General features: G+C 40.9%; 1 protein-coding gene across 1 annotated transcript in view; it reads right to left on the minus strand.

Moving 5' to 3' along the window:
- LOC146377329 (eukaryotic translation initiation factor 3 subunit H) overlaps positions 1-26,060 on the minus strand; it is a 61,401-nt gene that overhangs the window by 25,978 nt on the left and 9,363 nt on the right. The window contains exon 2 of the mRNA XM_084942770.1: positions 24,823-24,979. Within this exon, the coding sequence (XP_084798896.1) occupies positions 24,823-24,979 (157 nt within the window). The remainder of the gene's footprint in view (positions 1-24,822; positions 24,980-26,060) is intronic.

Here is a 26,060-nt window from a genome sequence, read left to right on the forward strand (position 1 = left end):
AATGCGGCTACCCCTTCAGTGCCAGCTGTGGGCTCAAGGCTGGAGCCGAACAAAAACTCCCTGATAACGACTGTGTTGAGTCTGTTCCTTCCCATTCCATGCAAGGCCACCTGGGTTGGCTGGAAGACTGTTTACTTAGCCTGGCAGGGCGAAGGACACTGTCTCATCTGAACTATGGACACGCACACACATACATATACTGATACTGATAAGCACTCACTGACGCATCACCCTCCCGACCCCGGATCCAACGCCACCTCCAACGCTTACCTCCCGTCTGATGTGGACATCGGGTCAGCTGGAGGCGCAGTCGAAGATTGCAGCGGTCCCAGATCAGATGTACACACTGGAACTCTTTCCCATGTTGCTTGTCTGTGTTTATTGTGCTATGGTGTGTTGATATCTGTGCATTCCTGTATTATCCTTTTGCGTTACACATTTCGATGTTTTTTTCCTCGCTACCTAGCCTGACCTGTCTCCCCAATGTGATGTTTGTGTATTGTATGTACGGTCGGCAAGGTCTGTCATCTCGGTTGTGGGCAAAAGACCTGCAACTGGCAAATAAAGGCTATCTCTCATCTCATCTCTCATCTCAAAAGCTGCAAGAGCTGAACATGTGTTGGCGCGACGCCACTTAAAACGGCCTGTTGTTTAAAGCGTGACTTTACACCATCGAGCCTTGCTGAATGTTAAAACGTGTCACTCTCAATCACTCGTCTTGGATCTCTGTCAAACGAGTTGATCTATAAGGCATTCAGGACAACTTCAAAGTCCGTGGGTCTTTCTGCAGTCGATATTACAGTTTAGATTCAAGGGTGGATTTCAGCGTTTTCTTTAAAATGAAAAGGTTGGTCAAAAGTCTACGTATCCTTGAGAAGCATTTACAGGGAGGTTCTTTTTAACAGAGGAGCAGAAATATAAGACTCAAGTGAAAAGTCACTGATCTTTAGAAGGTTAAGAAATCATATCTGAAGTACTCGGAATTTCAAAAGAGTGGAGCAGCCTCCATAAAGAAAGAATCGCTGTCTCAATAGTGTCTTTCCCCCTGTAGCTTGTAGGACAGACTGAGCAGCAAAGAGGCAATGGGGCACAGAGAAACAAAGGGACAGCCATATATGAGACTCGGTAAAAATGCTTTAACCCACTGGGTTTGTGGTTCTGATTCCTCAGAATTATTATTCATATTTGGATTGATATACAGATTTCCTTCAAGAATATTGTCATTTTTAAAAGTTCTGGAATAATATGAATTCTTCCCGCTAAAACTTCAACAATGTGAGGCATGGGCAAAAAAAACAAACAAAAAGACCCCCAACTCACAAAAGGTGAAAGTCAAATAATAAAAATGCTGCAGAAATAGTAGAATTAGTATTCAGCGGATACTTTTGTATTGGCCTTCTTTAATTTTAATTTGAACTTTTTGGGGATGTTTTTTTCTTCTATTTTGCACAATTTGAATAAGTTTCCTTTGTGTTTGTTACATTTCCATAATTTGAAAATACATGCATGCATGCACCACTGCAAGTGATGGTGAGGAAAAATAAAAATATATTTATTCCAGCAGATTATCCCAGCATGTCATTAAGTCTGTGTATCTGAATACTCTTAACATTAAAATGACACCATGTGAATGGGAAAAGACTACCGTGCGTTCAAACTAATCAAAGTTTACACCAACTTCACACTGACTGACGTGTACTCTACTCAACTGGATGACACTCAGCTTCCAGACGAAACTCAAGCAGACAGGCCGCCTTGCAAACAAACTCCTACCGGCTGTACTCAGGTCAGAAAGGAAAAGACGAAGAAACAAAGACAGAAGACACATGAAGAAAATCAACTGTCTCTTAGCCTGAGAGCTAAAGTGAGATTTGGGGGCGAGTGAGACAACCAGCCAGCGGCAGGCCTGCAGAGGCATCCACTACAAAAATCTAATAGAAAATACAAGAGTCTTGTAAATGGCACAGGATCACTACCTTCTTTGTTCATAAACCATAAATTACAGCTGTGGAGGAAAAAAAAGAACAACAAACAGCAAAACAAACTGCGTGGCATCTCAGCTGTGTCGACTCAACACCGATTGGAAGTCATAAACCTCTGGAGATCTTTCAATCTGCCTGGTAACATAGGTGCTAAAAACAATTATTTTTATAGTTATATAATCACCAGTAACAAATTGACACTTATTGATGAGAGAAAAAAAAACTGTGTATGCACTTAAAGTGAAATTCTGTGTTCTTTTGTATCAACTGACACCGATAAACAAATCTCTCTCTACATCTATATATATTTATTTAGCTTACTTATCTATATCAGCTGATACCTGTTTATCTTCCCTATTTTTGTATTTTTCTCTATTATGACACAAGTATTCTTCATCACACTTTCTCTGAACCTTTACCAAGGGCAAAACTGACGTGACAGCACAGATAAATATCATTCGCTGACACCTGTAAATGCCATCTTATTTGCCAATAGTGTCAATATCAGTCAACAAGCAAGACAGATTGGTACATGCTTGGAAAACACTGACACACCCCCTCCCCCCCAAAAAATAAAATAAAATAATGAAAGAACATTTTTACTCTGAGTGGCCAATTGATTATCCGGTGCCTATTTTTGATCAACGCACTGACTGACATATTGTTTTATACCTAAAAATGAGTCATAAAGAGATAAGAAGTCAAAGCTACAAACACATCATGGGACTCGAGGTTCATACACGACAAAGAGAAGCTTTTGTACTTCCCGAATGTCAAAACAGGGAGGAAAAAAAGGCTAGCGTAATCTGACGTGAATAATGTTCTCTGTTCTTTCAACTACGACTGTGCCTACTTTACTTTTACCTTCAATATAATACTTACAGCACAACAGTTCATAGACAAAATGAAAGAGGCAGCGTGCATCATCTACAGGCTCACAAGTATCATGTGGATTAATTATCTTGAGGGTGCACACATATAATAGATGATCGCGCTCTTTCTTCTCCCTCCTTTCTTCATCCACCAAGGGTGAGACTACATTTAGTCGTGCTAAGGAACAACACAAATTCTACTTCACCGGAATAGCTGGAGAGCTACTCCAGTTAATATGGTCTTTTTGAAAGAGAGACAGAAAGAGGACTTCTTGCTCCCCCCTGTTGCTTTACTAGGGAAGCCAGTAATATTCTGTGGACATAACAGCAGCATTAGCCCAAGAACAGCCAATTTAACAATATCATCAAGGCGTGGAGGTGGGAGCGTGCCCCACCATTTGCTATTCCTCACTCATTTCTGCTGCCCTGCCGCCTCTCCTATCAATCAATCTGGGTCTGAGGCCAGACGGGGAATGAGTCTGTCCATTCCCTTAGTGCTGCTTGATTGTGTGTATGTGTGTATTTAGACAAGAGACAAAGTGAAAGTGTGTTTAAAGGAGTATGTGAGGAACTGTGAGTTCAACAGAAAATTGAGAAGGAAATAGGATGTGATGCAGAGAGTAAAAGTGTGACATCTGGAAAGGAAAGAGTGTGTTTTTGTGTGTGTGTGTGTGTGTGTGTGTGTGTGTGTGTGTGTGTGTGTGTGTGTGTGTGTGTGTGTGTGTGTGTGTGTGTGTGTGTGTGTCTGGAAAAGGAAAGCGCAAGACATGTGAAGCTTGAGGATGGACGAGCCGTATGTATGTATGATAGACTGGAGGTGTTTATCAGTAGGGAGCAAAACTCCTTACCTTGGGGAGCAACATTCAGAGTCATAACCAACAACGCACTACCGTGTGTGTGTGTCTCTCCGCCATGAACCAGACAGACAGTCCATACTCTAATACTCAATGACACAAGAGGTGAACTGCGTTGGACCTTGCATGCTGCTGCAGGCCACAACATCTCTGTGCGGGCAGCAAGGTGTGTGTGAGCGTGTGTGGGTCTCTGAATGTGTATGGCTGCACGTATCTGTGTGTCACAACACATTCTAATCACCACCTTGACAGGCTGACGGGGCCTTGCCTGGAAAGTCTGTTGCGGTTTAACACACACACACACACACACACACACACGCCAAAGTTTACATCCACCAGCGTCAAGTTAAGCAGGTGAGTAGCAGACAATGGTGCCAAGTGTTTGAAGCTTGGGAGAGCGACATTTCTTTACCCTCAGTTTCCTCCCACTACGAATAGAACATTTTAATAGTTTAAAATAAGGATAAATGGGCCAATCAGACCTCCATCAAAAATACATTTTCGTTATAGGGGGAAAAAATCCATTTGGAAGCCGCAATGAAATTAAAATTATGACTTTCAGATGGGGCATTTATCAAGGAAAGTTAAAGAGAAAGAAAGAATATGTTAAGAAATATCTTCAATATTAAGAAATATCAAGCTATGCATATATAATGCATTTTTAATTTGTATTATAACCTTCTCAAGCTGAAACGTGAAAAACACACATACAAAAAAAGATTTAGTTCATGCATGAAATGTAACACACTTGATTGTACTGAACAGACTGAAAACCACTATTTCCACATATGTTCTCCACAGTGACAGCAAACCACACTCATTTTGGCATTTCATAAATACTTTAGAGCCACGAGGAAAACAAAACAAATGTTTAGCTTACAATTTAAAGACATCGTATTCTACCAGCGTTCTGCTGAGTGAAGAAGGCTGTTGTTCCACAGCAGCTTCCCCCCCCAATCTCACCCTCAGGGCCCTGGAGCACAAACCCTAATTGAACAAGTCCACACTCTTGACCCATTCATTCAACACAGCTGACAACCCACTTTTACTCTGCACTCCATTCTGACAGTCATTTACTTTGCGACAAGGATGCCAAGCTGTTTTGGAAGGTAAAAACAGAGTGGTTCTTACCATCTCTGTGTTTACACATTTATTTTGCAGTTCTCTTTAAAAGCCTCTCTGACAAGCACTAAGCATTCTATAAATACTCCAGGCTTGACTTAACCCCATATGCAACTAAAAAACGCTGCATCCACTACTATGTCTACTTCAGAGGACAAAGATAATCTGAATGTTTTTAGGCTTTGAGGCCGACTTCCTTCTCTCCTTTGTTGTTGCAATGCTGCTGCCCCGTTTGCCAAACCCCTCATCTAACCTTGCTACTCCCTCAGATTCCCTAAACAGACTCAGTAATGTTTGTACTTCTCTCCTTCTCCAAATCTGTTAAAAATTCCAGGTTATCTGCAGAGTCCAAAAACTCTTCACTCATACCCTGTCCAGATTTGGGAAAACAATGAAAAATGACCAGCGCAGAAAGTGAAAACAATGTCTCCACAACAAAACAAGGAAATGATGGACATGCTGTTACTCTCAAGGACAAATAAGATTAGCCATCATCAAATGCAGTGCATGTCTTTATGCTGTACCCATGAGATGCAACTGAGACAAAATCCATAATGCTATCCATTCATTCCCAGCCAACAAAGCCCATGTGGAACTCAAATTTAATGGCTGTAGCCCTTTTTTCTGAGTTATTCATGATCTCCCAGGTTCGCAGGGTTTCTTTAGCATCTTAAGCTCACAATACCAACCAGCTTGTTCCTTCAGCACTGCTTCTACCCACCTGTGCTTATAGCTTTACAGCTGACCCTTTACTACCAGATTAACCAAACAACAACAGTCACACAGTAATACGTATAGTTTAACAGGGGGGTCATGTGCTAAAAGGCAGATTTAGTGAGAACTCTGAGAGGAAAGTTTGAGTTTTCTTCTTCCAGAAAACCAAAAGACAACCTTTCTTCAACCAACTCAGGGTTTCTCTACAAAACTGTCAATTCGTCCTTCATAGGCCACATAACATTAATTTGCCCCAGTTCACATCTCTACATTGACAGAAACCCCATTTAGTTGTCAGTTCGTGATTTGTTATAGTTCAACAACTATTGGCTGATTTCAATTCTGCTGGAGTACTGGCTAAAAAATTATTCCTGGCATGCAAAAATGGAAGCAATATAAGGATGGAGGAATGTAAGCAGTTAATACTTTTCACACCTCTGATTCTGTAAAGCCCAGTCAAATTTAACAACATGGGACCTTTAACATGACAAATGCAAATGCACAAGTTCCTGCAAATATAGTTTGCTTAATTAACAGCCACTAAAGACAATAGCTAGGTTTTGTCTAAAGTCTAATTCATTAGGGCCACACTCCTTTTCTCCCCACTGGCACAACACAATATGCCAATTAGGCTTCGAGCTAACAAGCGCTGCCCTAAGCAAACACATGTGCTACCTACATAAGCCTTAGATTGAAAACAAATGGAATAAATCAATCTCCACTTCTGTCTGTCTCAGGCAAACAATCTACACTTCCAGGCAGCGATATCCAAACACAAGTACACCCAGATGTGTGCACGCACATGCACACTACACAGACACATGCAGGTACAGGAGATGCCCTTAGCCAGGGTTGACATAGCAGATGTCCTTAAGCGGGTATGATGGTCCTTCACAACCACTGCCAATCAGTGTGGTCAGTGTGTAACCTAACCTAGTATACTAAACTTTCCTTTTCTCTTTCCTTTCTGTGAGTGAGTTCCCCAACCTACATATGTTGTCACATCTAAATAATGCACATTTAGCAAAAAGAACATGAAATCTAAAAATGACAAGATTAGCAAATAATTATTTAAAAAAAAACAAAAAAACAACAACAACAACAACAACAACAACAAAAACCCCATTTTGGATAAATGGTGAGAAAACAAGTATGAAGAGATAAATAAAGGGTTGAAAAATCAGGGGTGGTGTGGATAAAAGAGTAGTCTACTTCATCTGACAGGCCTGAGAGGGTGTGGAAAAAAGGCCGGGAAGCAGAGGCGTAGATACATTATCTGCAGCACAACACAGGCACAAGATAAATGAAGGCCACTGCTCCCCATCATTATGACATACATGATGACAGTAACCGAGAGGTGCAGAGGGGAAAAGTGAAGGGAGGAGACAAAGGGTGAAAGTGTGATGGGCAGAGGGAAGAGAAAGAAGGTGACTGCCTGTCTTTCATAAAAAAAAAAGAAAAAAAAAAGCCAATCTGCACGTGTCTGTTAGGGAAACACCAGTTTAATATTTTACCTGGATATTGGTCCAATCTGGACTCAGAAAGCTTGGTCGGTGATTGATAACAACAAGCAGAGCTATGTTAGTGACCTGGTTGCTGGTGGAAAAGCAACTAGCTAAAACTTAATTATATAACACACTTCAACACTTCAAGTGTTACAGGGGTATTTAATTTAATTTTTTTTAAGAGCTAATACAAGGTAAAAGTAAACTGGGTAAAACAACACAGAACATACAAACGTTCTGAATACATGAGTTTTAGTGCATTACAAAAGATCAAGCCAGAGGAGACGAAGGGATGAGCAAGTGTCTCCAGTTCACTTTTTGAGACAGAAAGGATGGGAAAGACCTTAGATGTTTAGAGAATAATGCCCTCTGGAGCCACAAGTTGCAAAAAGTTATTTGCCATCCAGCCACCAATTGCAGTGAGACAAAATAAAATGGTTCATTTATATGTGCTGAGATATAAAGGAGAGGTACAGTTCAATGTTGTCAGCATACAGATGATTAAAAAAGGTTTTCAAACTACTAATAATAATATGACATAATGGGATAATATACCACAAAAATAACATGAGAATGAACCCAGATCCTTGTGGAATGCCACGTGATTATGGGGTGATAAGAGCTAACATAGCCAAGGAGGAAGCTAAAAGCAAAGTCCATGTAGTTTGGAGTCATTTCACACCTGCTTCGGAAACAGCTTTATTTTGTAAGGGAATAGAGGAAACTAGTGTGACTGTAAATTACACGAGTACAAAGTAACCTGTTGCCATGTATTATTTTACTAATGAATACCAATTCCCTAACGGTGTTCCTTCCTCTAAAAAAGAAACCAGGAATGAACCTATTAATTTAACACTGGTATCAATAAATCCTCTGTAGTGGTATTCAATCACAACTGGATTCATCACAACTTTGATGCATCTCCTGGGTGTGTGTGTGTGCGCACCTGAGAAATTAAATCATGAATGAACCTGAAGTAATAACCTAATTTTACTCAAAGTTCACCTGAAAAAAGCAAAAATTAAAAATCAACTTTACTGTTGAAGTATGACGCCCGAGTTCTCTCTAGACTGGATTTCATTTTCAAACCACCATTTCCAGCACATTGACCGTGAACACATTTTAATGACACTGCCAACCAGGACAGGTGTAACCTGACAGGCCAATCAGCATTTCCCAACAGCATGGTAATGTGCAGGCTTTCATTTACAAGCAATTCACTCTACAGATGACTTTATTAACAATAAATTAATCATTGTCACCATTAATTTCTGTAGCCAATCATCAACTTCGCCCTGCTATACAGTACAGTAAATATATCGCTGACCTTGGACACCCTCTTTCCCATTATTTCAGTAAAACTCCACAGTGCACTTGTTCCTACAGCTATACGTTAACAACGACTTTCGAAGACATTAAGTCCAGGCAGCGTGTCGTCCTCTTCTCTAAAGAGGAAAGATGACAAACGCATTCTTTCTATGCATTGTCAAGGTCAGCTGGTGCGGATGTGAGAGAGCAGATAGCTCCGTCATGGCATTCTGTCCGTCCGTGCATTCATCTGTCGGGAGACGGGAGCAGTGATAAATGTGCAACTTGTCGGGAAGTAAATGGTGGTATCGAGTTGTGGTCTGGTCCGGAGTGTCAGGAGAGGCGCGGGGCTAATTTTCAGCAGCAAGGCTATAATGGGATGTGTGTGCCTATTTGTGAGTGTCTCTGCGTGTTTGTGTGAGTGCACCCACCACGGTCTATGTTCCACCTGGCACAGTGGATTAGGTGCAATTAATCTTAGTTAAGCAAGCCCTGCAGAGAGCTGCCTCCGTTACACGCGCATGTACATACAAACACGCACACTGTGCCACAATCAGGCACACAAACCACCCTCAGTGATGCAGTGATGCACAAGAGGGAGTGCGAGCATACTGAAGCAGCTGCTTTGTGTGCATAACACACTGACGAGTTCACCGTATGCACATTTGACAACGCTGCTTGTCAGGGCTTTGTTTTTACAGTGGGAATGGGGAAGGGGAAATCAGGTGTGCGCGCTCGTTTGCTCACATCTATTCGCACACTCGTTTATCTTCTCAAATGTGACAAAAAGGAAGGAAATTGGGTGCTCACTGTCATACAGGTGTTAGCATCAACAAAGGTAAATGTCATAGCTAGTGGAGGTTTATTTATTAACTGTGGTGGCCGATTTGGTGACATTATGAAGGCAAAGGGGAGTAAGATATCATCTGTGAGGTCACAAAAGCCCACAAGAGTATTAGAATGGGTAATGTTACATGTTGTTTCCTTTGAATGATGAAGCCTAGCAATAGAGCTGATGGGTCCTTCCCACAGAATGCTGAGCAACTACCTTAACAAGCTACGATAGCTTGCTAACAGCTGACCAAACATAACATACCAACATAAACATTCAGTTTGCAGAAAACCACATTCAACTTGTACACATTTCACATTTGAGTGTTTGTGAGGTCCAAGCAGTGAAGGGGATACACAATTCAACACAGGCTTCCACATACCCATTTTTCAGTCATGCACATGCTTCTTCCTTTAAATGAATAATTCTCATGACAAATAAGAAATGCCTTAAATGCAATCAAGATTCATCAAATCATTAATACATATATTTGCACTCGAGCGAACACATTAAATGTAAAAATATTTTAAATACCTATTTTTTGATATTATACTTTAAGCTTCACATAAACAATACGAGGTACCCCTCGTGTTGCTAATGGCTGCAAACAGGTTTTGAAAGTGCACTCAGTCCTGTGTAAGAGAAGATGGAGTAGCTACACCTGTGACTACATGAACTAAGTATCTGTGCAGAGAGAATTAATTTCTGCACCACCCACATCATTTGTTTCAAACTAAATCCCAAGTGGCTTCACCTGTGTTTTTTTTTTTTTTTTTTTTTTTTTTTTAAAACAACTAATAATAAAAAATTCACAACTATCAGACTCGCATGAGTAAACGCTTGCCCATCTGTGACTAAAACAGCCCAGCAGAGCTGCAAAGGAAGATGAGAAATTTTGGATATTCAGGTTTCTGGAAGTAAGAGTCTTTATTGGCTTCTGCTTATAAAACGTACGGTGACTCTGGGGAAAAAATGCTGTCTCAATGTGGAAATGTCAACTACGTCAAATTCATGGTCTTTGTGTTGTCAGTCACTGCAGATACTTAGTTCACCTCAACTTTTAAACTTAGATTGAGTGACTTTTTAATATTCCTCTACGTTTCTTTTTTGTTGTTTTAAATCCTGTGGTCAGAGAAGCCGAGCGGAGCGGAATGAATCGTTAGCACATGCACTGTATTTTCCTTGTGATTTGTCACCCTCACAGCAGCTGTGCACTGTGTGACAGGGAAAAAATAAGAGACATTCTGTTGCTTCTAACATTCTTGTCAAATGATAATTTTACACACAAATATAGCCGAAATGCCAGCGCAGCTGTTGTCTTTATCTTGTGTACGTGGTGATTTTGCCGCTACGATGCTGCGCTTACAAAATCAATATCTTTAAAAATTACTGCCTTTAATGCTTTAAACCAAAAAGCAAATGTCCTTCCCGTGTCATGTTCAGCATCCCCACCTCATTTCTCAAATCCTTGTCACATCCCTCTCTCCTGCTTACCGTTCACCCTCCCACTAGTCCCTACAGCACACCTGGATTATCCTGCAGTCTGCAGTAATGCATTCTGACCCCCCTCCACACACACAGATGCACAAAATTTAATGCGGGGCAGAATCGTGAAGAGACAAAGGAGCAGATGAATAAAACAGTGGAACTGATGGCAATGGTGACAGCACCCGGGGGACTCACATTCTTGATTTATAACGCCAGGTGAGCATTCAAACACAGATACAGATCAGGCTCGCTGCTAACAGCCAGTCTTAGATCTACACTACAGTGAGAGAGACACAAAACTCAGGTAGAGGGGATGAAGATGAGGAAAGAGGAAATATTAGTATGGAGACAATGGGAAAGGGAATGAGTGATTTCTTTTTCTTTTTCTTTCTTATTAGAGCTTCAGTAAAAGGCCAATGTGCCCTTGAAAACTCCTAATACATAACAGTCCACATATTAGCTTTTATGTTTATGTATTTCCTTTAAAGGTGGGCTGCCAAGTGATTTCTAATTAGCCTCACTGAGGGAGAGTAAGGAAAAACGGAGGAAATCAATTTCCCATTTGGGGCAGGTAGACTGATCTATTGAAGGGCTAACTCCAAGGTAGACCTTATCAGAAAAGGAGTGGACCATTGTTTACCCAATACACACAGGCTGAATATTATATATATGTACATAAGCAAAGAGCAGAAATCACGACAAAGGCATTTTTAATCCTTGTGACTTCAATTAACCCTCATCATCGTGTCTGCCACGAATGACAAAGTTTAGAAAACTTACAAACCCTGCAGGAGGAGAAAGCTGATCTAACATGTCCCAATTAGGTGTTTTCTTTTTTTGTATTTTGCTAGATTTTGAGTTCCCATAAAATTGCTAGCACAGTGGTATGTGCTTCAGCACTTACTCATCACTGTGTTTCCTATAAATGTGAGGAGCCAGAGAGGATGCTCTCCTTCTAAAAAGCCCCGTCCGCTCTTACTGGTCTGCTCCCAAGGGCTGAGCAGGCACCACCTACCACATCATCAGTATACGCCTCCAGGGGAAGATGATTCATTAACATTTCCTTGGCATTTTATACACAAACAGCAAACTATTATAAATAAATAAATGAATAAATAAATAAAAGTACCCACAAAATGATTTTCCCCCCATCATTGGTGTATAAACAGCACACAGTATTCACTTTAATTTGATTTCATGGTGTCTTTACAATTCCCCTTAAGACAAAATTTCAATCAGAGAAGCTTCCCTCCAAGGTGTTTATTAAATCAACCCTCATGATGAAGATGAACCATTGCTTAAAAGAAAATTTGCCTATGAAAAACCAGCGAGCAGCTGTGAACTATCCATGCAGCTGATACCGAATGTTTCGGCAGGAGTCAGCAGAGAACAGTTCAGTCTGGCTTTGGGTCCATTTCAAATCTGGTTTCTTTAATATTACAAAGAGCAAGGTAGCTACCTTATAAATAATAGACACATCTGCGGCAGACCAAAGGGGTTATAAGAAAATGAAGGGAATGGAGGGTAGAGAAAAGGCAAGGAGAGTCTAATTATCTAACATTTCAAGTGAAGGAGAATAGTCACGCTGCCGACGTGCCAGGGACCATTGGATGGACAATGATGGATGGAGAAGAGCCAACAAAATGTGAGTCAGACTCTGCAGCTTCCCTGCCCGTCAGTCAAAGCAGAGCAGAAGACGTTGTTACAGTTGCAACAAAAACATTGGAATCACCAGGATTACTCACGAAATGCTAACAATGCCTCCAAAACTGCAGTCAGGGTTCCTACTGCAGAAATGAAATTGGAAGTGTGGGTTGTAGAGGAATCCTCCTTATAAAGAAATTACATACACTCTGGTTGCTGAAAAACTATGTTCCTATCCTATTGTGTAAACAATTCCCAGATCACAACAACTCTCAAAGAACCTAGGAAGAGGTTTTCTAGAGGTACAAAGCCGGACATGGCTTCAAAAACATTTCTAAAGACCTTGGTGGTAACCAATCCACAGTAAGAGAACCTTCACAGACAATCCACAGTAAGACACATTGTCTACAACAAAAAGGAAAATCAAGAACACAATGTGCCTTCCTGAAAGAGGTGGAAAGAAGATTTCAAGGATAACAGTGACACACCTTCAGAGAGTTGTGTTATAAAGATTGCAGTAAAAGGTTAGAAGCTTAAAAACAGTTACCACATTAAATATTGTGTTTAAAGAAGTTTACAACTCTTTGCAGTCTGTGATCCAAATGTAATGAACCAAGTTGTGTTTATAATACAGCGGTCTTTCAAATACCATATTTAAGAAGTCAATCACATATGCATGAGGTCACGACACGAGGTCACCTGGACACATATGGTAATTTAAATGCCTAAAATTAGTCTTGCCACACCCTAAAAGATGCAAAAAAACTAACCTGAGAGTCTGGGAGAGGATGATCAAGCAGCATTTACACAAACCCACACACAGTCCTGACAACAGGTCTAATTAAGCAAGTAAGTCCAAACACCAGCGGGGATGTAACAGAGGTGTGCAGCGAATTTACACAAACACATTTTGGTGCCCTTGTGATTCTTCAAGAACACGCACACCGTATTTAACAGACGACTTTGACTGCATCTGTGAGTGTTGTCTCATTTGGAACATTAGATATCATTTAATATGCAAGTCACAACAAATACTGGCATTTTCAACAGACTCTTTAGAAAAAAACCTTTACAAGTGCCAGTGAAGAAAATACTTTCGGCTACTCCCTCGCCACGAGGGGTCGCCACAGCAGGTAGCTCCATGTCTCTGATTTGGCAGCGTTTCGCTCTCGATGCTCTTCCTGATGCAACCCCAAAGGGGATTTGTGTCTGAAGCCAGAACACTTATTAAAATGTCTATGAAGAAGAAGAACAGGGACATTTTGGAAGGACTTTCTCTTTTCTCTTGGATAGTTTATGCTGAGCAATTATGTAACATCTTTCTTACATCTTTCTCTTATCATTCCAGCAACAGAAGCTTCCAAAGGTATGGAAAAAGTCGATTATTGCTCCAGTTGCAAAGACTACAAAACCTACATCACTGAATGATTTTAGGCCTGTTGCTTTAACATCTCTAGTGATGAAATCCTTGGAAAAGCTCATCAGCATGGAGGTTCTGCTGCAGGTAGAAAAGTTTATTGATCCACTGCAATTTGCATACAGGCCTTGTAGGAGCGTTTACAATGCTGGGGTCACTTTATTAAATTTCCTATATTGCCAACTGGATTGGGCCAAAGTCCATGCTCGGCTCCTGTTTATTGACTTTTCTTCAGCTTTTAATACCATCCAGCCACATCTTTTAGCTGATAAGCTTCTTAACCAGTTTGGTTGGATTTTAAACTTTTTAACTAACAGTTTTCAGTGCGTGAGAGTAAATGGCTGTTTTTCCAATCAGCTGAATTCTTCTACTGGTTCACCACAGGGATGTTGTCCCTCTCCCTTACTATACATTTTGAATACTAATGACTGTCGTAGTACACAGGCTAACAGGCATTTCATTAAACATGCGGATGATACAGTCATTGTAAGCCTCCTTCATGGTGAAGAGTATTCCCATGGGCCTGTTATGTTTGTTTCTTGGTGTGATGAGTCATTTTTAAAGATAAAAACCTTGAAATCTAAAGACACGGTCACTGAGTTCAGGAAACACAGGATGCACAGTGTACTTTGTTAATGCTACTGATAAAACTTGGGCTGTTTTTTCCTCTCTTTTTTGTGTATGTATGTGTTGTTTTATGTGTGGACATGCTCCAAATCAATTTCCAATAAAGTTACAATTGACCATTGAGTTTTAAATCTGTAGTCTAAGCAGCCAGATTTCCCTTGTAAGGAGGCATTTTTCTTTACCCTGCAGCCCAATCATATTCATTACAATCTAAAGCTATGTGGCTAATTAGTATGCTGAGTAATTCAAACAAAGGCAGCAGGAGTGACATAAACAACAAATAAACTGAAAAGAGGGTGCCAATCAGCAAAAATCAACCTCATTAATGATTACAGGTTGTTTATACATCAAGGGTAGCTTTCAATGTGCCTTTTAATTAAGTGTCTTGTTAAGACTTAAGTAGCAACAACCTGTTATCTGCTGACATGTCAAATGTACAAGTGAAATGCTCCTTGGCTGAGAAGTGGCCATCATGTTTTGTCTAAGGGGGCTAGCCACAAAAACACATCTAATTACCGAATCAGGGAACTCAAACTGCAAAACAAGCCCCCTTAAAACTTGTTTGTTTCACAAGGCTGACAACAGCTCCCATCCTCAGGGCCAATGGGAAACATGACATGAGGCCAGAGGCCTTGCAGCCAATGCAACCTGTGTCGGGCAGAGAGCTAGCAGCTTGGGGCAGCAAGCTAATCAGAAGGCTGTGGGAACGCATTCAATGGGGGAAAGACTCCACAGATACATACAAGCAACACATAAATGCATTGTGATATGTGTCTATTACCATACAATACACTACCCCAAAAAACAAGACACTGATCACTTTTTTCCCCAGTATCAGCCCTGATAGAGAGATTTTTCTCCGAGTGGCAACACCTATGGTTCAGAAGAAGACTGCAGTGCTGCAATGATGTCACAGCATAACCACAAATGAGGTGACCATTAACTATCATCATGAACTTGGAAATCATAATAATGTCTCTGGTTTGCATAACATCAATCAACTTCCACTGTTATATCTGCATTTGCTGATGTTAATGCGCCTATGACGGCAGGCACTGTACTGCAAATCAGGAACACAATAATTACTCCAGTTATTCAATTTTCTTGGCGCTGGCATCAATGCAGTTGCTTTTCTAAGAGAAAACCAAAAGCCATTGCTGGCTTAGTACAGTTTGTTCAGAAAGAATTTCTGGGAAATAATTACCCCAACAGGACATTTGTCGGGCGCTTTCATCCTCTCTTTTTAAAATAGCATATTTACTAATCTTCCCATTGTTGTAGCGGGAATGGAAGGAAGACTTGGGGCTACTGGGTGCAGGTGGGGACAAACAGGAGGGAGAGTGGGGGGAAAAAAGGAAAAGAAAGTTGATGATAAAAGAAGGAATGAAGAATGAAATACTAAAAGGAAGGAAACAATCAATGATTGCAGGAAAGAAGAAAATGGTGGGAAGAAAGGCTATAGGTAGTGCTTACCTGTGGTGAGTCTGGAAAAAAAAGGGAGGGGAAAAGAAGGAGAAGTAGTGGAGAGTGGAAGGAAGGTGACTAATTTTGTTCTACCTTCAGGATACCTCCTCCTGCTGCTGAAGTCTAGCGGCGTGGGTTGAATATCAAACACCGAAAGTGGTACTGAGCAACGGTTTGTTTGATACAGTCCCTTCTTAAAAGCCAAAAAAAAAACAAAAAAAAAAAAAAAACCACTACCCAATTATGCTTTGTAATCCTGTGAAATTCATTAAGCCACAGTTCCCAACAAATATTAACAGTTTGCTGAAGGTTTTAGTGCTTGTGTTCACGAGGGGTCTCCCAGTCGAGATTCCCCCCGCCCCAACCCCATTTTTTTTGGCCCAATACTGATCCAAATCTTTTCATTTTGTGTATCTGAGCCTGATCCAATAAATATTTAGCCCATGAGAATTAAACATGTATCTGCCACATGGAATTAACAGCTATAGCCTATTAAATTTGACAAAAGCTACTTAATCAAAATACCAAAGGCCCGGGTTCAAATCTACTGAGCTGATCAGCTTAAACTATTTAACGAGTAAGAAAAAAAAGGTTAATTAAAAGATTGAAACTCATGCAATAGATCCAACTTTTTATAACATCAATTGCATGGAGGTGAGGAGGTATTTCTCACCATTTTTTGAAATACTGAAGCAAACCAAATACTGAAGCAGACCAGATCAGAACGCAAAACCAACCCAGCTTCTACGATTTGGCAGCATCATTTTAAACAGTTAAAACAACATTTGGTGCTGTGTGCAAGCTAAGAGAAACTGCTTCCAAATCCCCCTCCCTCCCTCTCGTATATTTATCTAATGTGATAGAGGAGAAATAACTGTTTTGGTGAGCTAAGTGGTTTAGCAAATTTTGCCGATCCAAGGGTCAGAAGAAGTCAATCACCAGTGTGTCCAAATAATTTTTCACACTCCCGTGCTGTAATTTTCACTATCACACGCAGGGAAAGGCTTACAGTGTAGAGCTCGACTGTTATTAAGGGAAAAAAGGCCAACAAGACTACCAAGCAGAGGTGGACAAAACACAGAGAATAGGCGAGTAAAAAACAATAAACAAAGAACTGGATTTAGAGCAGCTTTATGTGTGTCCATAGCAATCCAATAAAGCATCTCTTCATCGTCTCAGATATCCAACAGGACTGGCTGCCACATCTATAGACTTAACAGACTAAACAGATTCATATATTCAAACAAATATATACATCACTAATCATACTTTGATTGAAGATGATTAAAAGAAGTGTTTTAATCCAGCAAAACGCAAATGAGTTCCTGGTATTGTGATGTAGTTGTGATTATTCAATAAGATTTCGAAAAGGAGTAGCTGCCCAAAGTTTTTGCTCAATGATTGTTTAAAGTTTTTTAAAAACATTTGAAAAATCTTCGTGAACCTGTATGCAAATAGACAACTTCACGGCAAAATATGCAAAGATGGAAGAAAAAAAAAAAACCCACACACACACTGTCAAAATGCAGTGAGATCTCAATAAAAACTACAATACGCGAGAGTGCAGAGGTTATACAGAACCATAATGAGAAACATGGCACACTGACACAAAGAGCTGAAAGTTACAGTGTCAACTAGGGCTGCCACGATTAGTCGACTAGTCACGATTACGTCGACTATCAAAATCGTCGACGACTAATTTAATAGTCGACGCATCGTTTTAAGCTTTGTAAGATCACAAAAGACGCAGGAATAAGTAGTAGGATTTAAGAGTGTAATAACGGACTGAAACAGAAGATGGCAGCACTGCATGTACAAGGATGCCAGCTGCCGTTAAACCCCGAAGAAGAAGAAGTAGCTCTGTCCCAGAATTCATAGCGCGGCCCTGCTTAGTTTCCAACAATGGCGGCAGCTAGTTAGTTTTAATGTTACTCTTATTATTCTTTCTGGGTCACAAAATAAACGTTTAACATATTTTCAGGCGAGAATGTAGCTGTGTAAACCTCAAATATCTCCTCAGTTTATCAAGACACCACATATTTTCAAAAGCGCTCCTACGTTTTCAGAGACGTCTGTTACCCACTAGCTCGATAGCGAGCCGGGGGCAAGGCTCACTAGAGCCGTGAGAACACCGGACTCCCGGCTTCAAACCCACCTCTGTCTTTCGCTACTCAGGTTAAACATATATAAGTCACTTAGATAACTTAAATATTTTATTGTTTGGCTTTTTTAGTATTTTATTTGTTCCTGAGTAAATCGGTTTGGCTGAGATCAAAGTTATAGTTTTTACACAGCTGAATAAAGGTCAGGCAGACAGCTGATTATCAGAAGTGTGAGATGCTCCAGAATTTACTCCGGTGTCCCGTTATATGTTAGATATCAAGGAGCAGACGGCTGAGTTTATTAAACTTCACCTAAACAATCTGCAAATTTCATTCAAATTTAATAAACTATCATCTTGTCTTTATTTTTAGTTAGCACCTTAAACACTTAAAGCTGTAAGTTAATGATAGTTATATAAGAGCAGATGCTGCTGGTGCAATAAGCTGTAGTTTTACGTCCAATGGATGATGATCTGATTAGTCGACTAATCGCAAAATTAATCGGTGACTAGTCGACTATCAAAATAATCGTTTGTGGCAGCCCTAGTGTCAATGGAGCTTTATCCACCCGCCATATTGCGCGGCACAGACTGAACAGTGAAGCTGCATGAAGTGCACCTCTCATTACTTCTTCTGTGCAAACACATTGCTGCTACTAACCACTTCCAGCATGAAGGGTAAGTAATGAAGGCAATACCAGTGGGAGATCTTCAGTGTACTGTGATCCAACAATGAATTGGCCTACTGTAAAGCTTTGATTACACTGGTTTGCATCTATGAGTCCGCTGTGGTCCCATTGGGTGTGGGCAATTTAAATTTCGTCATCAGATGGTGAGCGTGAGGGTCCTGCCTGTTTTTTTCCTCCACCCCCGTACGGACTTGTCTGTGGAGCATTAGCATTACATATGCTCATATGCACCTCAGGCAGTAGGCTGCAGGCGGACTTCAAAGGAGTATAACAGGAATTAGTACTTGGTCGTCAGGTCTCCAGCCTAATAGGATATAATCAAGGCTTAACTAGTTAACATAGGTGTAATACTGTTAGCTAAACAACTAAAGGTTTCGGATTATATGAATGTAGCCTCTCAATCATGTAGGTCATAGTAGTATTGAGGGCTTGTAAAGAGGCCAACTAGATTTCTTTGTTGGTTTGTGACGACCCTCACCTCCCATCCAAGATGCTTCTTCAGTTCTAAATCCTGGGAGGTGGTCCTGAAGGTCGTATAAACCAATCTTAATTATGCAAGTCATTACATGACCGAAGGTGTGAAACAAGGCACTGGTGATTATCATCACAGGGGCCATGGTCTGAAATGCTTGTGAGAAATTGCCTTGGAAATTGCCATCAAATGAGCTCTTCAGGTCACATGACTCTAGGTGTGAGTGGGGGCTAAATCGCCTGGGAGGAGCTCTCAAGGCCGCACTGTAGGTGGTATCGCGGGCCGCTACGTCTTTTGTACAATGGTCGTTCAAAGTCGATGTAGATGGCCTACTTTACTCCTCTTTCAAAGCGTCAGTCTTCTCAGGCCAAAATGTGAAAATGAGCATCATCAAAAGAATGTCCTTTCTCCTTTAAGTGCAAATGTACAGCAGTGTCGTCCTGCTGAGCTGCCTCTTTTATGTAACATAGGAGCTAGCTCTCCCGAAGAAAAGCTTGCTACTAGATGAAACATTTTTCACCAAAAAGAAGAAGTCCAGTTGCTTTCATTTCAAGCCCTCAAGAGTATCAAATGATAACATTTACTTGGTTCTTTTACTCTTTTTCTACTACTAATAACTCTTTCAACCTGTTTTTCAATCGGGACAGTATGCTAATATGACACATTCAAAGTGTTTTTCTGGTTTTAGGAATATTTGGTACCCAAAGAGAAATTTTAGCCAGCACTAAGGGGAAAATACCACCTGCCAGTTTCAGTAATTTACTGAAGCAGAATAAACAGTTTTGTTTGCCTGGTCTAAAATATCTAGAAATGCACAGATTCACTGCCTTTACGGTGCGTGATTCGATCCCGCTCACTATCAAGTCAACCCCCAGATGATGAGTTGAGTCCGGTTAGCTGGTGGATTTGCAATACACCAGTGAAAACCTTGTGATAGTCGCTCTGTACTAAAATACCTCTGCTTTGTAATATTGCTGATATCACAACTTCAGAGTCGGGCCAATGCACATCATTAACATGCTATTTGAGTGCCTCTACTGCACAAAATGCCAAGAGAATAAGTGCCCGCAGTTCCACACATTTCTCTCAATACATTTTGTCAATGATGCAAGGAAAGCGTGTGTGCAAGGACACTGGAAGATAGGAGGGCTGGGGTTCAGCCAAGGTCATTTCTTTTTTCTTTTCCCATTTTTCCTCTCTCTTTTTTTTTTTTAATCTGAGGCCGATTCTGCTGTGCGTGCTCAATTACTCTTTATCTCATTCCTCACTCATTTTGGTCACATTTGCTGCCACTGACTGTCCTGTAACTACAGCTCTATACTGGCACCTGTTGATGAAAGCATAGCACAGCATATACATGTGCGCACACACAGACACACGGGGAGGGAGGGGGAAAAAAAAAAAGAGTCACGTAGCTGCCAATCCTGCCCATTGTTCATTTCGAGATAGATTCGAGGAGTAATTCTAATCTGAGGGGCCTCCAGCAGGCAATGAGTCACTGTAAGATGATTTAGGTGTACACAGACACACACAGAGATCACAAAAACACAAGGCACACACACCAATCTATCCACATATGCAGACCTTGGAAGCAAAATGTATCGAGGGTGGCTGATTTGAGGTGAAGAGAGTACACGCTTCTCAGCTCAGTCTGTGAAGGCCCAAATCTCCAGCTTTATCTCAGAGAGTATTGGTTAACTGATATGTATCAGAGTCTCATTATAATGGTAAGAGATAAGGCTGCATTGAAATAAAAGGTATAGGTCTGAAGCAAACGCTGTAAAAGTCATCAAAAATTGATAAAAATGTTCAGATTTTGGACAGCGTTACCCATGTGCCTCTAGAGTACATGAGTCTACAGCATAACAGTGTGTGTCTGAATGAGTGTGTGTTGCTTCTGTCCACTTACAGAAAAAGAAAAAAGAGCAAGGTACAGATTAATGGAGCACTGATTGAAAGTAGCGATGGAGCAATGTGATACTCATATCGCATATCGGTCTGACACAGACTCAAATGGCTGTATCGTGCATCTGTGACAGCTGGCTGATGCACGAGGCCAATCCATTCAGTTAATTTCCTTTATTCCATAGCTGTGTTCACACATACACTGCAGCTCTGAAATGTTCTTGACATTAGCTTGCAGAGCTATATGTGGAAAAAAAACTGCTCAATCTGGGCAACTACATCCACATCATAAGAAAATTTCCAAGCCTCTTTCTCAGTGAAGAATGCAGCTTATTAAGATCACTATCCGATTGGTTCATACACAATTAAAGCATCACCAACTCAAGTGTGAGCAACTACCTCTGAGTCATTATCCAAGCTACTGCTCTGCAGCAAAGTTACTTTATTTGCAGAAACATTCAGCGTGGTTAAAAATCTTTGATACAGGCAGATGGCCTGGGTATCAGTGAGTAGCGCTGCCTATTGTTTGTCAGTACAATAGCAGCAGATGTTACATTGACAGAATTCGTTTTTTAATTCAATATGCATTTGTGACCTGATATGACTCAGATACTCTGTTATAACACAGTAGTAGGGCTGCACGATTTTGCATAAAATGAGAATCATGATTTTTTTGCTTAGAATTGAGATCACGATTCTCTCACGATTTTCTTTTCCAGTATAAATATTTATTGTTCTTATTAACTGCACATCAACTTCGTAACAGTTGAGACTGAACATAAAAACAATAAATAAACATAAAAACAACCAATGTGTCACATTTTGTCATTTCCGCAAAATGTTGTACTGCTTGGAATTCCGTCTCCACCGTTGCTCGACACTGCGTGTATAGAGCAGGTAGTGCAACAACAGAAAAATAGTTGCGGGACAGCACTGTGTAGCGTTTGTCTAGGGTGTTGATCATTTTCCTAAATCCCTCGTTTCGCACAGTGTTGATGGGAGCCATATCTTTGGTCAGGTGATAAGTAATAGCCTCCGTAATTTCTTTGTGCCTGCGGGAGTTCGACGGGTATAGGGAAGCGCTGTATAAGGTTCCCGTTATTGATGTTTGGGTGGTTGACCGGGACGGATTTTCTCCAGTCACTTTCTCGTCATCCCCGACGTGCTCTCCGTTGTTTTTTCCCTGCCAATTTTAGCAGCCAGCTTCTGTATCACGTGGTATAAGGCTCCGCCCTTGTCATTTGTTGAGCAGGAAGAGTGAGCGCTTGTTTTCATGCAGATTACGTCCCGGATCAAAATGCGGTACAATCGCCGTCGTCGTCTTTTTTTTTTTTTTAAATCGTTGTCATTTGGAAATGATATCGCACATAAGTACGAATTGAGATCGCGATTTTCTAACGATTAATCGTGCAGCCCTACACAGTAGTACCACATAAATGTCTCCAGGAGTAAGTTACAATGTCTGATTCATTCTTCAACAAAACTCTGTTGTTCTGCTGCTTCTACAGTTGGTCGAGGTAACCCGCCCCAGCATCAGCACAGATGAAACACTAACAATTGCTACAGGGGCGACGAGACAGAGAGAAAAGGGTGGCCTGACTGGTCGCGCGTGTGTGTAGACGTTTCAAGCTTGAGTGTGAGACCAAAATGATCAAATGTACAGGCATTAAATCCGCTTTTCAGTTTTATTTCTAAATGTGTAGTAGCATAAGTGCGTAGCATAAACTTTCTGTCAGCTTGGAGAGCGGAGATGGGAGCGCTGTGTAGCTACAGAACTGTCTGCTTTATGATGTGCTGTTGCCGTTTAAGAGGTCGAGCACGGAGAACATGAATGAATCCCATTTCCATCTCCGTTTTTGAATTTTGTTCCATACTGACAGAAAACCTGAAGCCTGTCACCTTTTACAGCTGGATCAAAATCCCCACTGAGCAGAGTTCTATTGTAGCTCTGTAAATTTCCCAGAGTTCACGGCAAGACGCTACTCGCTGAAGCCCTTGTTAAGTTAAAGGGAATGACAGATGGAAAATCCAGCGCTTCCAGTGTTTATAACACAACAAGCCATCACCGACACACAGAGAGAGAGAGAGAGAGAGAGAGTGTGAGCTGCTCCTGACACTAACAACCTTAAGCCACCATTGGCGCTTGCATATGCCGCTGAATTTTTGACTATTGCTCGTTAGCAGCTGAAGCCTCACAGACCAGGATTTCTCCCTTTCCTCTGTTCTCGGGAGCACCTCACGTTCCTCCCACCCCTCAGTCTGATGCAGTGGGGTTTTTTGTGCTAACAAGGAGAGAGTAACAATAAGGTGTGATAGGGGAAGGGCAGAAGTCAGAGGGCATGACACTATTTGATAACAATGCTGACAGAAAGCAGCAGGGGAAAGGAAAACATGTGCGGATAAAGACCAAATCAAAACCCGTGCACGTTCGCACCGCCCACCTGTAACGCCAGAAGCTAGAGCGCTCCATCCTTGGACTGCGCATCAACCCTTGGCACTGACAGGGTAGGACACCCAGCACCTAGTTAGCTTAGTTAGAAGTCAGCATTGACCTTAACATGACGCCGGAGGATATCTTACGCAAACTTTCAAGAAAACAGACATTCAGTTCGTTCTTGATACAAGTTTACTGTGACATCATCTCAGAAAATCAGTTACAAGAAGCCAAAAAACAAAAAATATAAATATGAATAATAATTATAATAACAACCTTGAATTTACTTTATTTAGTCAAATTTGGTGCCCTCTTTTCATTTCAGCACACAGTGATTCCATTGTGAACTTATTGGCATGTTAGATTCTCTCATAATTTGTACCCTCTGCTGTCACTTCAGTCTGCGGCTGTCACCGTGTGCGTGTGAAGGGGCGGAACAAGGCAGCAAGCGCGGCAACAGAAGAGAGACGGGGAGAAAAAGACGAGAGCGTTACTTGAGTTGATGACAGCCTGTTAGCATGCAAACAAAGGCGTCCCAGCAAGCGGTAATTCTTCTAAAACCAAACACGGCATGCACCGACTGACTCCAGATCACGGGCGAAGCCGGTCCTAGAACAGCGGCAACGCTGCAGATGAGTTAAAGCTAAATCAGCCAGCAACACAGGACCTGTATCACCCCTTCAGCTCTGAGGGAGATGAGCACCCCCAGGTGTCTGGTCACAATCTCTTCCCCCGACCCCACCTCCATGCTGTTAGATAAGCTAACATACATGGCGCGACAAGGGTCAATTTTAATGAGATTTCCACAGAAATCTACAAAGTAGTTCCCCCCAAAATTCAAAAACTTTCTGTTCACCCTTGTAAAATTTTAAAAACAAATTAGTTTGATGCAATATCTGATATAACATTTGGCTCACACGTCAGTCATGCCAAAATAAATTAATGACAAACAACAACACCTTTTGTCCTGCCAAAAACAATATACGTTTTCCACGGAAATGTTTCAAGTCAATGTTTTCACAGCCATCTGGTATATCAACTCAAGAACACCGTGTTAATTAAAAACTTAATCATCCAAATTTGCAATTCATAATGTCACGCAGCAGAATTTAAATGACAAAGCAGCTCTTATCTACAGTGGAGTTTCAAAATTTCACAATAAGCAAATACCACAGCTCCCATGTTGCTGAAGATTTCTTAATATCATCATGTCATAAATCGAGCGGCTGCAGTCACCGGAGACACCATCGTTTTACGGTTTTACTTGCGCTTGGTGCTTAACGGGTATTTATTTCACACTCTGTCGTGATGTGATAAGTGTGCGCGCGTTTTTACAGCTGCAGGAGAAGATCGATGGAACAAACAGAAAGCAGGCACACTGCTTTTAGTTACCTTCATCAAAGTCAGCATCATCCTCTGTGTGCTGGGGGAAAGGGAAGCAGTTGGTGATCTCAAGTCGGTCGTCGACTACCAGGCCTAGCAGGACGCCCTGAACCACCTCACTGCCCTGGCCCTCTTCTTGGTAGTGCTTGATAATCTTCAGCACCACCTGTGAAAAGGGAAAAAAAGAGCAACATTAGTGCTGCAGTAGAAAAGGAGGCAGAAAGGGAGGTTGATGATTCTTTATCCTGCTTTCAGTGGCATTTACTGAAAATTGATTTCATTTTCTGAATTGATAATATTTTATCCATCTTGTCGTTTATAGCATTTATGTAATTTCTTGCTATTGTTTGATTTATGGTACCAAATACAGTTGCGTCCCTGCTCGTCATGTTGATTTGAGCTCATTAGTGTGAGTTGAGGATTTTCTGTGTGAGATGTTGTTTAAAAGTCACATGGATGTTTTCCTCTGTTCTTTGGCACATTATTTTTTAATCACAGTACAAACACACTGAACAATTTTCTTTTTTTTTTTAAATAGAGAATAATGTCTAACCTCTAGTGTACAGAAAAGTGGTTTGATTTAGTAAAAGAATCCAAATAAAGACACATGATAAAGGCCTGTGATTTACGCCTAGGAAATGTGAAAATAGGAACTTCCAGTTAAAGAATTTATGTTGTTATGATTGTAACGTGTAGTTAATATACTTTAGGTTGATTGTACAACTCTAGTCACTTTGTGGCTGAGAATATTGTCCCAGCAGAGCACATATGACACATTTCTCATCAGTTCCCCACCAAGAACAACCAACACAAGGCTTCTGATTTCACCAACACCCAAAGTGACATCAAGAGAAAAACCAAACAAAAACCACCCAAAAACAATGAGACTTCATGCATCACTAGAGTTTTCTCTGCTTATATACACAAACTAAAGTGTTAGCATTACTCATTACGCAAAAGAATTACAACAACGTAAATATGAAGAGTAACCAGAGGTTTAACTGCTCTGAAACAGACGCCAAATTTGTGCTGTAAACATCCACGGTCTTGTGTTTTTTACTTGGAGAAGGTTAAAAACAGGTGCAGCAGTGTTTAGCATGAAGCATGCTAATCTGCAAATTAGTCATATGCTCATGTTACCAATTCTCCATAGTTCTCCATGTGAAACTGCTGCACCTGGCTAGCACGCTAATCATGCTTATTGTTTTCAAAATTCAATACATTAAGAGTGAGCAGGAAACACTTCA

Source organism: Perissodus microlepis, chromosome 11, assembly GCF_051167445.1.
Source record: "Perissodus microlepis isolate ML-2025 ecotype Zambia chromosome 11, ASM5116744v1, whole genome shotgun sequence".
Lineage (NCBI taxonomy): Eukaryota > Metazoa > Chordata > Actinopteri > Cichliformes > Cichlidae > Perissodus > Perissodus microlepis.